The 13,276-nt window shown below is 36.7% G+C and overlaps 1 protein-coding gene across 1 annotated transcript; it reads right to left on the bottom strand.

The window, feature by feature from the left end:
* Positions 1–8,556: 8,556 nt before the first annotated feature.
* Positions 8,557–9,300, bottom strand: LOC127415381 (snaclec 5-like). Its single transcript, XM_051654100.1, has one exon. The coding sequence runs from the start codon at positions 9,298–9,300 to the stop codon at positions 8,557–8,559; it is 744 nt and encodes a 247-aa protein (XP_051510060.1).
* Between the last annotated feature and the right edge of the window lie 3,976 nt (positions 9,301–13,276).

Genomic DNA, 13,276 nt, shown 5'->3' with positions numbered 1-13,276 from the left:
ATAAAACAAAGGGTAAAAAAGAGAAAGCAATATGAAATATGTACCCAAAATAGACGGTTGATAGTCAGTTGCCAGTGTGTTGCTAAGAGAGAATATAATTGCACTCAATGAATGATGCATAATTTTCTGAAGTGTATACAGACTGATGGGACCATTCTGCTATTGCTTGAAGTTTTCTGCTACTTTTATATCATGTGTTAGTAAAACTGAATAAAGGCTGAATATAATTATTAATTGTTTATTTTACCATACTTCAGTGCAGTGGTAATTTAGTATTCAATTTAACACTCCACATCAGGAGTCTGGTTTAATGGGAAAAATAAAATATTCTGTAATTATAGATTCTAAAAGCTTGTTTTAATGTTTGCCGCAAAGTGGATGAAGTTGTTTTATTTTCAAAACATCAGCCCATTTACACGCTCATGGGTCATGATGTGGGTCTCATCAGTGGTATGTTTGGCACCCCATTCAGCACACAACTGAATAAAACAGGCGGCATGACACTGATAAATGATTACTGCCAGAGTAACATTCGCATACAGGTGTGAGGGACATTTTACAAATAACACAAAGAACAAACATTTTCCTCTCTGGCTTGGTTTTGCACGTGAGTCCCCTCCGTGTGCGAATGATGCAAAGATCTATTGGGATTTTACTAAAGTTAATCACTGAAAAGGTTTGCTTGCAGACTTGGCACTAAACAGCACACGCAGCATCACGAATGGACACGGAGTGACTGCAACACACTTTTCTTTGAGCATAATATTGCACTATTGAGCACTTTAAGGTTTTTTTCCCGAAGAGGAGAGAGAAAGCGCGCACACTCGCATACATGATTGCCAGACTGCATAAATTAAGTATGACATAAGGCGAAATATTTCCTATTTGTGCAAGTATAAATCTCTGGTTGGGGTGTTGCATCTATTATCTGGCAACCCTGAGCATATTAAAAGCTTGTGGATGCACATAGGCCCCAAAGCCAGATAAATGAAAGATCTAATAAAAAACATTCATGATAAATCGACCCCACGGGCAGTAGTTTGCCCTGGTCTGCAATTGAGGGTGCTTTAAGATTCGTTTGAGGGTGCTTAGCATGAATGCTTTAGACTACAGTCATAATCATGGTCTCTTTTAAATGACATTTAGGAGTTTTTTGGTGAAGTGAAAGCAAGCAGCAATATAACTGAAATTAAAACAACATTATAGAAGTTTAAGTTTATTTTAAAGAAAATACACTGAATTTAACTTGCACTAAACTTAAATAAAACAAGCAAAAAAAAATAAATAAAATAAAATAAATAAAAAAAAAAAATTAAAAAAAACGGCCCACTTTTATGATTCTCTGTTGTTTGACTTGTGTTTTGCCCCGTCATCTGTTTCCCATGGACTACACTTCCCATAATTCCCTGCCCTCATCACTGCCAGCTGTCCTCGATTGTTTTCACCTGTCTTTCATTAACTCATTACCCATTGTGTATTTAATGCCCTGTTGTTTGCTTAGTCTTTGTCAGTTGTTATGTGTTTTGACCTCCCGTGTATTTCCAGTGCCCTTCATAGATGGTTCCTCATGTTCTTGTTTCCCCATCGTGGATGTTTTATTCCTGTGTTTACCCGTTATTTTGTACTTGTTTATTTCTCATTAAATTCCTTAGCCACACCTAGATCAAGCTCTCGTGACTTCCTTCCATATTGTTACACCCACAGTGTTCGTGCCAGTTAAAAGATTCTAAATAAGCTATTTCAAAGTAGTAAATAAACATCAATGGCTGACATGAACAGTCGTTAACTTGTGATTCTATACCTTTATATTGCTCTTTTTTTCTGCTCCTCTTCTTTGTGCTGTTTCTTGCCTTGTGCACATGATAATTTGATTACTTTTTCACTCATTTTGTCTGCATATAAGGATCCCATTATAATATAATTGTATAGCGCAAGTGCTCAATATATGGGTAGAGGGGCGCACACTCGTCGCGAGAGGGCGCACTTCCGACAAAAAAATAAATAAAACTTGTGCAGTGCCTCATTCATTTTGCGCCCTAGGCAACCGCCCATGTTTCCCTAGCAATGGGCTGGCCCTAGAAGCATAATGAGCTTGATATTTTTGAACAAGTACACTTGCTAAATAGAGATGTAATGTCTCAAGGGGATCAAACAAAAACCGCATCGGAGAATACAATAAATGGGATTGATTGACAAACAAATGTATTTATTTATTTATTTAATCGAACCAGAATGCCATTCCGGACCGTACCGGCCCTATTTAACCCCTGACTACTCACATGGTATACATGTTTCCACACAAACTGGTTAGACAAAACTTAATTTGTTTAGCCTACTTGTTGCCATTACAAAACTGTGTAGACAGAGAGAGAGAGAAAAAAAAAAAAAAAAAAAATGGCACAAAATTAAACAACTTTTCAAGATATGGCCAAAAGTTCATTTTACAGAAGCAAAAGTAAAAATTATCATGAAAGTTGATTTTCATCTCTGTTTTTAGTGTTTATTTAAAATGAGGTAAACTTAAAATCTGTTAGAACAAACTGTATTTAATTCCATGTTGTAAGATATGTAATTTACATAATTCTCCTTTAAGCATGCGTGCGCGTGTCATCAATCCATGTATTATTTCGGCCAATCCTATGGCTTTGTTGTGTATTTATTTTCAAGTGTTATGGACAAAGTTAATAAATGGCTTTTACTGACATTACATTTTAGTTTATCTTCAGTTTATCTATTTATTTTAATTAGATCAGAGAATGTTAATAGAATACAATTATTTAATAAAAATAAAGTTATTTATTTTAAAATGCAAATAGATCCATATATCTTATGTCATGTTACAATGTGCTCCTCACCTGTTACAACGTGTTCCACCTATGGGGCACGTGGTAACATTTCACTTTCCTTCTTTCCAGGTTGCGAAAAAATGTATAGGCTGTATTCATGAAACAAGAACACATATTTGTACCAGACATGTGTAAAATTAATGTGAAAAAAGACAAATAATTTGAACCTCAAGTACATTTAGACAAACTTAAGAAAACAAAAAAGTGTTAGTTTGTGCCCCGCTCTCCCCTACAGAGGTGTGTAAGAATTAGAAGAATTCGAATTGTAAGAATATTAGTAGTTTAATTTTTTTAATTATTTAAGTGCTATCATAAAGGGGGAGCTTTTTCTATTATTATTATTATTATTATTTTGTATTAATATTATTATTATTATTATTTTGTACAAAACGGCATAAAATGTTTTTCTGCATATTTCTTTTTCCATTTCCCCTGGCATTCCACCCCCCCCCCCCCATTCACAAGGGGCGCCTTGTGGGACATACCTGAAAAATATATGATATTTTGATATAGGCCTCTCTCACTCCACTTGAGTCTTTTTTTTAGCAGTAGATTGGCGCATCTCTCGCATCTTTGAAAATTCACACATAGTGATCTTCGCTCACGGGAGCGAGCACCGATTTGGCTCTGATTTCGGGCTTTTGTTGGCGATCTCCATTAACTGCCAGCAAGTGGAAAATCAAGGCTAAAATCGTATAGCGTAAACTCGGCATAATGTGTTACCCCCTGTCACCGATCCCTTGTGTAATGTGCAAACCACAGCAACTTCAAGATACCACATTATAGACAGACAGTTGTGTAGTGTGAAAAGAACAGCAATCCGACGACTTTAAAAGTCGTATAGTGTGTGGGCGGCAAAAGGTGGTCCCATGTGAGAAATGAACTCACTAACTAAACCATTAGCAATCGGTGTTGGTTCAAAGAATGAAACACAACTGCCCTCTACTGATCATGCCTCTCCTGTACCGCCTAATGTCGTGTCACACAGCATGATGTCAAAGGTTCTGTTTCCCTTTGATGAGCATTCTCTGTAGAATGTTAGAAGGTCCCTTCATAATTAACAGCATGAGCTGAGAAATAATTTATTTTATATTTAATTTAAATGGAAACTGTAAGCAAAATATACATAGATTCTTGAAATCTGTAACAATATGCAGGCCAGCCCTAATTTTAAGTTAATTTTGGACCCTGTGTAAATATCAGTTAGCAAGTTAAGACTTTCTAAAACTACCTGAGAGCAGAAATGATAGACCGAACAACCTGATCTGCATATCTAAATACACCGTAAAGAAAGTGGGAATGTTCTCTGACAAGAAATGATAGAATAATGTGTTTATTATTTTGTCAAAATGAAACAAGATGCAGTTTTGAGGCAAAGAAAGTTGAAGCAGCATTTTCCCAGCTGCTTTCTGCTCTCTCCTGGTTGTGTAAAGTTTGCGGTAGCTGTTACAGATGGAGCTGAGCATTTCAGCGCCTGATCTCTCATTCATTCTGCCTGTGCTACAGCGTGTGATAAAAAGGTTGCAAAATGCAATAAACAGTAAAACTATTTAATTAATTTTATTTATTTATCACACATTTGCACATATACAGTGAAATTCTTTTTTTTTTTCACATATCCCAGCTAAGCTGGGGTCAGAGTGCAGGGTCAGCCATGATACGGCACCCATGGAGCAGATAGGGTCAAGGGCCTTGCTCAGGGGGGCCCAACAGTGGCATCTTGGCAGTGCTGGGGCTTGAACCCCCGACCTTCTGATCAGTAACCCAGAGCCTGCAATATAAAGCAGTATAAATTAGTATTTTTGTATTGCTGAAATGGCTGGAGGTGGCTTCTACCGGAAAAGGTCCACATTCAAGGTTGATAATGGTGCCGCCCTCGTTACACTGAAAAATAAGGTGGATACATGTATAATTTATGTTGTTAGAAGGCTTTTTTTAAAATAATATTTTGCTTGATTCAAATAATATTTGCATTTGAAAATAAAATGTTGGGAATTAGCACTGTTAAATATCCATCTAAAATGTTTATTCTGGATATTATCCTTACCACAAACCCAAATTGGTCAGGGGGCCCTAAAATAGTTCTGTGGCCAGGCCCAAAATTTGGTGCTACGCCCCTGATTGTCATTCATTTCGGCACAAACATAGGCTCATTGTATATTGCGCTTCATTCGCAAAAAATTCCTGGCGCAAATTAAAAGTAGGCGGTAAAATGAATTTTATTTAAAAGAGATGTTTGAGAACTTACCATATCAGCAGTAATTCATCAAACACTGATCAAATGATGTAGAAGAGCGTTATAGCTTGGCATATAGCCTATCCAGAAGCGCTGTGTAGTTAAGCACACTTTTTTGGTATGTTTAAAAGATGATTTATGTGTCTGGATCACAGTGAACATGTACAGTCCAGACAGGGTCAAATTCGGTGGTCTGCAGCGTGCAAATAAATCGCACATTTACCGGTCACAATTCATTCATAGTGAATGTGGTAACCCCTCAGTTATAGTATTGTTTTGAGAGCACAAACCAACAAAAAAGCAGACCATGTCTGGGTTTCCCAATAACATTGCAACTTAAGCGTTTTCGTTCATCTTAACTAATGCCGCTCATTAGTTTAAAATGGAGTAATGACTGTTTCCCAAACCAGCACGCAGATCGCTTGTTAAAGTATATTTAAGTGTTATGGGAGATGTCCTGCCCAAAGGTGCTGAAACTTTGGCAAATATGTCCAGGAGTTTGTCTTCTCAAAATGAAAATAATGTGGAAATACTGACAAACATGGAAGTTGTTTGTAACCTTGCCAAAGCACCAAAATGTATTAACTATTACAGAATTTAATTATAGAAATAATAATGGCTCTCAAATGTAATAGTTCTCATCTTCATAGAGATTAATGAAAGTGACACAAGAAATGCATGTAACATGAATGCATGTGATGTGGGCTCTCACATAGCCTAAAATTTTATTTCTTTGGCTGGGACCTAAATAGATGCACAAAGAACAGGATTAAAATGATGGACATCAGAATTGAACTATAGACCTATGTAAATATGAATAGATCATAATTTACATAGAAAGGAGGCATGTTTGCGCCTTGTTTGAAGTTACTTTCCTCACTATTTATTCTCAAAATATTTTTTATTCTCGTAATTTTGACTTTATTCTCAAAATATTATGACTTTAATTTCATAATGCTACAACTTTATTCTCGTAATGTTGACTTTATTCTCAAACTATTATGACTTTATAGTGTTGGGCCTCATGTATTCAGATAGAAGACAAAGGCAGACCTAACACAGCCGTAAAACCTGACTGAGGCCCACACACAGTCATAAATCTTACTGATAAAAACCACACCAAAATCAAACAAAGGAAGTCCAAAACAGACTACAAATCCCATGAAGCCTTGCTCACTAAAGGATCGAACTCTCAACTCCTATTGTATGAGGCACACAACAGAACGGCCCTCAACCATGACGTCATTGGGAGTAGAAATAACTCTGAGATCCTTCCGGGAATTGCTTCCAACAACTTTGCTCGCCGTCTGTAGACGCAGCTCATCGCTGCTCTCAGGTGTAGCCTCGTGGCACAAGGAAGTAACGTACGACTTGAAACTGTGGCCATACAATTTCCATCTCGCTGGACGAGTTGAGATTACTCTGTGTTCCACCGAACACTCTAACGGATCCGAAGAAGATCGACGAGCAATCCGCATCTTCATCCGTTTGCCTGCAGAAGTGAAGAGAAAAAAAAAGATTTCTCTTCCCTCTTCAATCAAGTTGACGTCGCTGATTTCTCCGCCAGCCCGCCAAGAATCAGCAGCAGTAATTGATATTACTGCATAAATAAACTTTGTTATATTTCAAAGAGAAGTGTTTTGGTTTGTTTTGCATACACCTGTGTCAAATGCTGACAGGGGATGTCAGGGCTCGGATTCAAGCCTTCACTGTTTCTTTTCGAAGGACGATATTCTTCGGATGTCGATTTTCCTAAGAAAACAATCTAATATTGAGACTGTTATACTATCTGGTTATTAGTCCCTGATTCCAGGGTGGTGCCTCGGCGATATTAATCCTTATTAATATTCTATTGATTTTGATAATTGATAATTATCTTTGATGATTGTTGAATTTGAAGGATCAATAAGCTAGTGTTAATTCTAATCAATGTTCCATTGATTTTAATAATTAATGATTATCTTTGATAACAATTAATATTCTATTGAATTTGATTGTTTTCTTTGATTGTTGATGTGAAGGATTAAAAGAGCTAACATTGATTCAAATCAATGTTCTATTGATTTTAATAATTAATAACTATCTTTGATAATTATTAATTATTGCTAATAACCAAACTCGCTCCTAAACTTAGCGTACTACATTTACTGGAGCCCCATATGAGGTTTTAATGAGTTAGATTCTATTATTTAATTTAAATATTAATTAATAACTAAAGAAATAATTATTAATTAGTTCTGATAGTAACACTGATCTAAACAACCAGTAGAACCTACAATAGTCTCTAAATGTTTTATTTTTTACGTGGCACTAAAACGCCGTCGTAATCTTAACGTCTCGGTTACGACTTTAACGTTAGGCTTGTTTGAGATGCCAAACGCCTAGATGAGAAAAAAAGTTGACTAGATTAGGCGGCTTTAGTCAGAGAGGGAAATAAGTGCTGTCAAGTCGGACAGTTCTTACTTCTCGTTCTGGATCAGCCACCTACATGATATTAATGTAATTACAACTTGTTGTAATTCATTGTAGTTACAACTACAATGAAATGTTTCAGAAAATCAGACATGCTGTGCCTTTCACATCACATCCATAACACATCCACAAAGAAGCACAGTAAGCGAAAGAATGCTTGCAGAAGCTTCAGAAATGTGAAAAGCATTGTCTGAATTTAGCAGGCAAAACATTCAACCCCATATTGCAGATTTTCATATGAGATCAGTCTAGGTTCATACCTTGGTGTCAGTGATTCAGCTGATGAAACATTAAAAATGCCTTTTGTAAGAAATATCTACCCTAACTAAGGTCTGAAGTGGGGCTGAGTGCCTAATTGAACTGTTTCCTCTGTCAAAGCACAATTACATGCTTTTGTGTAATTATAATGGAAGAATTTGTGACGAATTTAAAAGTGGTTTCTTCTACTTGACACCCTACTGCTACACAACAAACTTTTTTTAATTTTTAAAAATCTTTTTAAACAAAACTTTTCCAACTTTTAAGTCCAATTAAAATAAACCATGACCTCTGATATCAGAGATTACCAATCAACTTACTTTGTGATGCTGAAAATCTGCTTCAGAATATTACAGGAGAAAGACCTGAGAACTAACATTCATTAAAACTCTTTTAACATGGTATTGCTATTTAATAATTTTATATTGTTTTAGCATTAATTCAGCATTATGTTCAGTAGCTTAAAATGAATCAAGTAATGTTAAAATCTGTTTTCAAAATATATACATAAAAGCATTGTTCACAGAGTTACTTTCATTTGCTAACCTTCTAATAATCATTTAACATTTACTTATTTATCATATGCTGACACACAGAAAGCCTCCGCACACAGTCTACAAACCATTTCTTCTCTGTTATAAGCCACTTTATAAACCAAACTGGCTGTTGTTTCCTGAAAAACTGTCATGATGGTAGAATTCTAATTTTATCACCATGCTGAGCTGTTAAAACTCGTTCTTTGCTCTATGCACAGAGAAAGTTGAGTCTCTCCTCACAGTTTTTGGGATTACAGACTTTCTCGTTTCTCTTCAGAGCTCCACAGTGCTGATTCATAGCAGGACACTGGGGCTCTCCCTCCACAGACCAGGCTTTATATTGAAGATCATCTCCTTTTACCCAGAACCAACGGCCAGCTAAAAAGCGCAGACCAGTCCACACGTCATCTGTCTGAGCTGCTGTGTTAAGAGTCATTGCCTTTTCCATAATCCCATCTGAGTTTAGACTGGCCAGATCAGTGTAGTGTTGTCTGCAGTAGTCCAGGGCCTCTTCCCATGTCTTATTCTGCTGCATCAGAATCAGCTCATATACCTCCATACAATAAAACGATTTGGACTCAGAGCAAGAACTATCAAACATTTTAGAAAGGTTTTTATGTACAGAAACATATTTTTCAGATAAACTACTTGGTTCTCCAGTGAACCATTCGTTAATTGTTGCCACACCTCCTGCAGACCACTTCCACTGCCCCAGGAAGATAGCATCTCTCTGAAGTCCAATCCAATAATAATCATATATGATTTCTGTATTCTCTGAGAATTGTTCTAGATCTTGACTGCTGACAGTGGACAGATCATCATAGTGCACTCTGCAGTATGTCTGTGCATCATTCCAGGCCATACTCTGTTTCACATAATAGTGTTTTCTAAAGACACTGGTGTTCAATCCAGAAAGACTAAAAAACAGAAGCACAGTGACTGTAGTCTTCATCTTGATATAGGTGATCTCCCAATGTAGCTTTTCTGCTCAGCAGTAATTCCTGAACTGAAGATGGGAGTGGTGTTCCACATGATGATATTGCTGATCAAACCAGATGACTCAAAGAAAGGTAATCCCTTCAAACAAATTTAGGAAAAATAGAATGTGGCATGGAACTGTCTTGAAGAGGGAAAAACTCAAAAGTCTGTAAAATGAGTTTGTTTAATATTAAATCCTCATGATGTCCTCACCATTTGTGTTACACAGTTCTTTATCAAAAGATAATAACTTTGTAGAAATGCTCAGAGTAAACTGCCAAACATAATTAGAAAGAATAATCTGATGCCAATCTCTGTTATTTTAATGAATTGAGTATTTGTATGTTTTATTTAGCAATGGCTAACAACATGAAGAGTAGGGCTGGCCCATCCTGCAGGAAAAGTGGTCACCTAGAGCCTTGACATGAGGGGTGAGCCCCACAAGACGGTCCATAATAAAAGAGCAAATCATAAATTCCAATGCAGTCTCCATATGATGGAGATTGCAAAATATATGGACCTCAACGTTTAAGGCCACGTCCACACTAATACGTTTTCGTTTGAAAGCACATTAATTTCGCTATGTTTTGGCCTTCCATCCACACTGAGACGGCGTATTTGTCCAGCAAAAACATTTCAAAAACGCTCTCCCAAGTGGATACATTTCAAAATGCCATCTTAGTGTTGTAGTGTGGACAGGTAAAACAGAGATAAATGATGATGTATTTGTTGTCATGTTACGCAGTCATGTGATCCGTTCAGCCGAAAATAATCAAGATGGCAGCCCATGTTGTAGCGGCATTGTTGTGCCTGCTATCAACTTTAACAGCTTTGTTAAAGATAACTTTTACTTTGTACAACCTTCACATTGCATTCCTTTGAAGACGATGGGTAGTTTGCTTGGAATTGTGTTTTAGACCATACATGGAAATGATGCAGGGCCACGCTTCTTATGTATTTTTCGAATTTTTCGAATTTGCAGTAAGATAATTTAAGTGTCGTATGTTTCAGTGTGGATGAGCAACTTTTGGAAAACATTTGAAAACATCAGAAGCAGAGTGGATGGAGAATGTTTCGTAAACGAAAAAGACGTTTTCAGATTTTTCCGGATTATGTGGACATAACCTAGCACACAAACCAGAATACAATGACAACAAAAACAAAACAAACAACTAACCAACCAAAAAACATGTAAAGCCTATTAAGTAAAAGATGAGCTCTGAATAATCACCACATGCAGATAACTGAAAGTGACAAAAATACAACACAGATAGCATAAATAAAAATAAAATCAGCAAAACACTAACTTAATAAATAGAAAGTATCCCGCTTAATTTATTCATACTGCTGTGTAATGTTGGGTACTGCACCAAATCTGTCACAGTATATTTATCAAATGCCCCAACTGTGTTTGTTTACATAGCATCAAAATGAATACACATACACTATGTGCTTTTTTTAATAGCTTACTCAAATAGAAAGAAATTGCTTGTAATGTCTGCAATGGTTGGATTTTTTTTTTTATTTTATTTTTTTATTTTTTTATCAAAAAACTATTTTACACGGGATGAGCCAATTTCATGATCCCGCCTAAAGATTCCAATACTCCACCGACCAGCCCTTCTTGAGATGCTATTCAGGTTATTGTTTACATTATAAACAAATATAGTAACACAAAAAATTCTGATTTGCATCAGAGATGTGACGTGAAAACCAAATCTGCAAAAAAAGAAACATTTCCTTCAAAGCAGTGCACTACATATTTACATGTTCCTTCCACATTTGCATATCAGGGTAGAAGGAACAACCAAAGTCAACCAAGAAATATACCTAAGCAAATATTTAATAAATGACATATCAGACACAATATAGCCAGCTAATTTGTTTATTTTTGCTACACCAATATAAAAAAAAAAATTCCTTGGGGGGTGGGGGTAACCTTCATTTATTATTACTATTATTTTGAATGGCAATGGAAAATGAAGCAATATGATCATTTTACCTGGTCGCAAAAAGTAGTCCGTTAATTTACCTGATGAACTTTCATCTTTTGCTGACACTTTATGCTTGGCAGAGCTAATGTGTGTTTCTAATCACTTGCACCTTTATTATCAACTGACACATAAGTGCCAGCTTTACATGCCATACATTCTACTTCCCACGGATCTCGACCTGGACAAAAGCATGGGAATTTTTTGTGCAAATCTTCTGTAAATTTGCACTTTCGTTTGGGCATTGTTTCCACTCAGCTGTCATTTGCTGCAACTGTCAAGCAACTGTTTGATGCCGAACACAACAGCGCTTCGCAAGTTCGCAGAGAGATTGACAGGCAGGAATTTGGCCATTAGTTGCTGCAAGCGTCTTATAATTGACCAATTGGTGTGCGAGAAGGCGGGACTTACAAAGAGGGGTTAAAGCAATGCAAATATGCGCGCACACACAATGAAGTATTAGACCAGATGCACATCATAATGCAACTATATAGGCTGTCCGAACTTGTTTCGCGCACGCGCTCTCACTCGCAGATACACGCGAACGGATGACATAGAACGTGTTTTGTCTGCGTCTGCTCTGTTTTATCATTGTTTTCCTGTGTAAACACTCGCTGGACGAACGTCCATACCTACTGCACCGCGTCTCGCTGTTTCTTCAGTGTCTCACGGAGGACTGGCACATTTTTAGACACTGTGTCAAGTTAAGAAGTGCTACAGGTTTCAAAAATGCATGCCGTTGCACTGTCTAGATTTTATTTATTTTTTCTTCAGATTGTTCTGCAACAAGCAAAGTTTCAGCGCTTGATAAACGGCAGTTTTTTTTTCCCCTAAAAAAAAAAAAAAAAAAAAAAAACTAGTGTGCTGAGGGGCCGCTGTGCCTTGTATGTTTATTGTTACAATACGAACGTTGCCTACGATGCGTACATAAAATACAGCCTCAGCATCAGAATATAAACTCTAGGTGAAAGTAAAGTAAATAAGACAGGGATATATTACTATTGTATACAACAAATCCTCTAAGTAATAATAATACTGTATCATATTATAATGACAAACTGGACAACAGTAAATAATTGTTGGGTTATAATATTAATAAATAACAACTGAATTCCAAAATGTTACAAAATCATTTCACACCTCTCGCTTTATAGGTCTGTGAACACCATACCATACTGCTGCCTACAGTGTGCCTGTGTGGCAACCTCCTCCACCCCTTCCACCACCAGTTGAGTCCCTGTCCTTCTGTGAGGGGGTAGGCTCCTCACCCCTGCCATCTTCCTGGCAGGTTTTGACGGTTCACTCAAGATTCTTTCATTGACTGCTGGATGGGGGCTTATGCCAAAGAATTGTATCATATTTCTGTTTTGTTAATGCTTAATAAACTTTTTAAATGCAGTGCTTTATCAGAGTCTTTCTGGTAGAACTAATAACTAGACTGCCAAAAAATTACTTTTTTTTTTTTAAATCCATGAACTAAAACAAAGCGAGTAAAACAAATTAGCACAGATGAAACCAATGACTTATGTGAAAGTCAAATTCTGATTTCATCATCATATTCAGCAGTTAATAACTAAGCAAACAAACTAAATATTTCTGCAATCCTTTTAAGATTCATTTAATATTAACTTAATTAAATTATGCCCTCCTGACACAGAGAAAGTTCAGCCTCCAATCACAGTCTGTAGGTTTCCAAACCTTCTCATTTCTATTCAAAACTCCACAGCGCTGATTCATAGCATGACACTGAAGATCTCCCCCACAGACCAGGCCGTATATTAAATGTCTGTTCCATTTACCCAAAACTAATGAACAGCTAAAAAGCGCAGACCAATCCACACATCTTCTGTCTGGGCTGCTGTGATTTTGTTCCTCGCCTCTGCCATAATCATCTCAGAGTTTATAATGGCCAGATCAATGTTATGTTGTCTACAGTAGTCCAGAGCCTCTTCCCATGTG

Source organism: Myxocyprinus asiaticus, chromosome 2 (assembly GCF_019703515.2).
Source record: "Myxocyprinus asiaticus isolate MX2 ecotype Aquarium Trade chromosome 2, UBuf_Myxa_2, whole genome shotgun sequence".
Lineage (NCBI taxonomy): Eukaryota > Metazoa > Chordata > Actinopteri > Cypriniformes > Catostomidae > Myxocyprinus > Myxocyprinus asiaticus.
The sequence above is the reverse complement of the archived record's forward strand: the minus strand, read 5'-3'. Positions and strand labels throughout refer to the sequence as shown.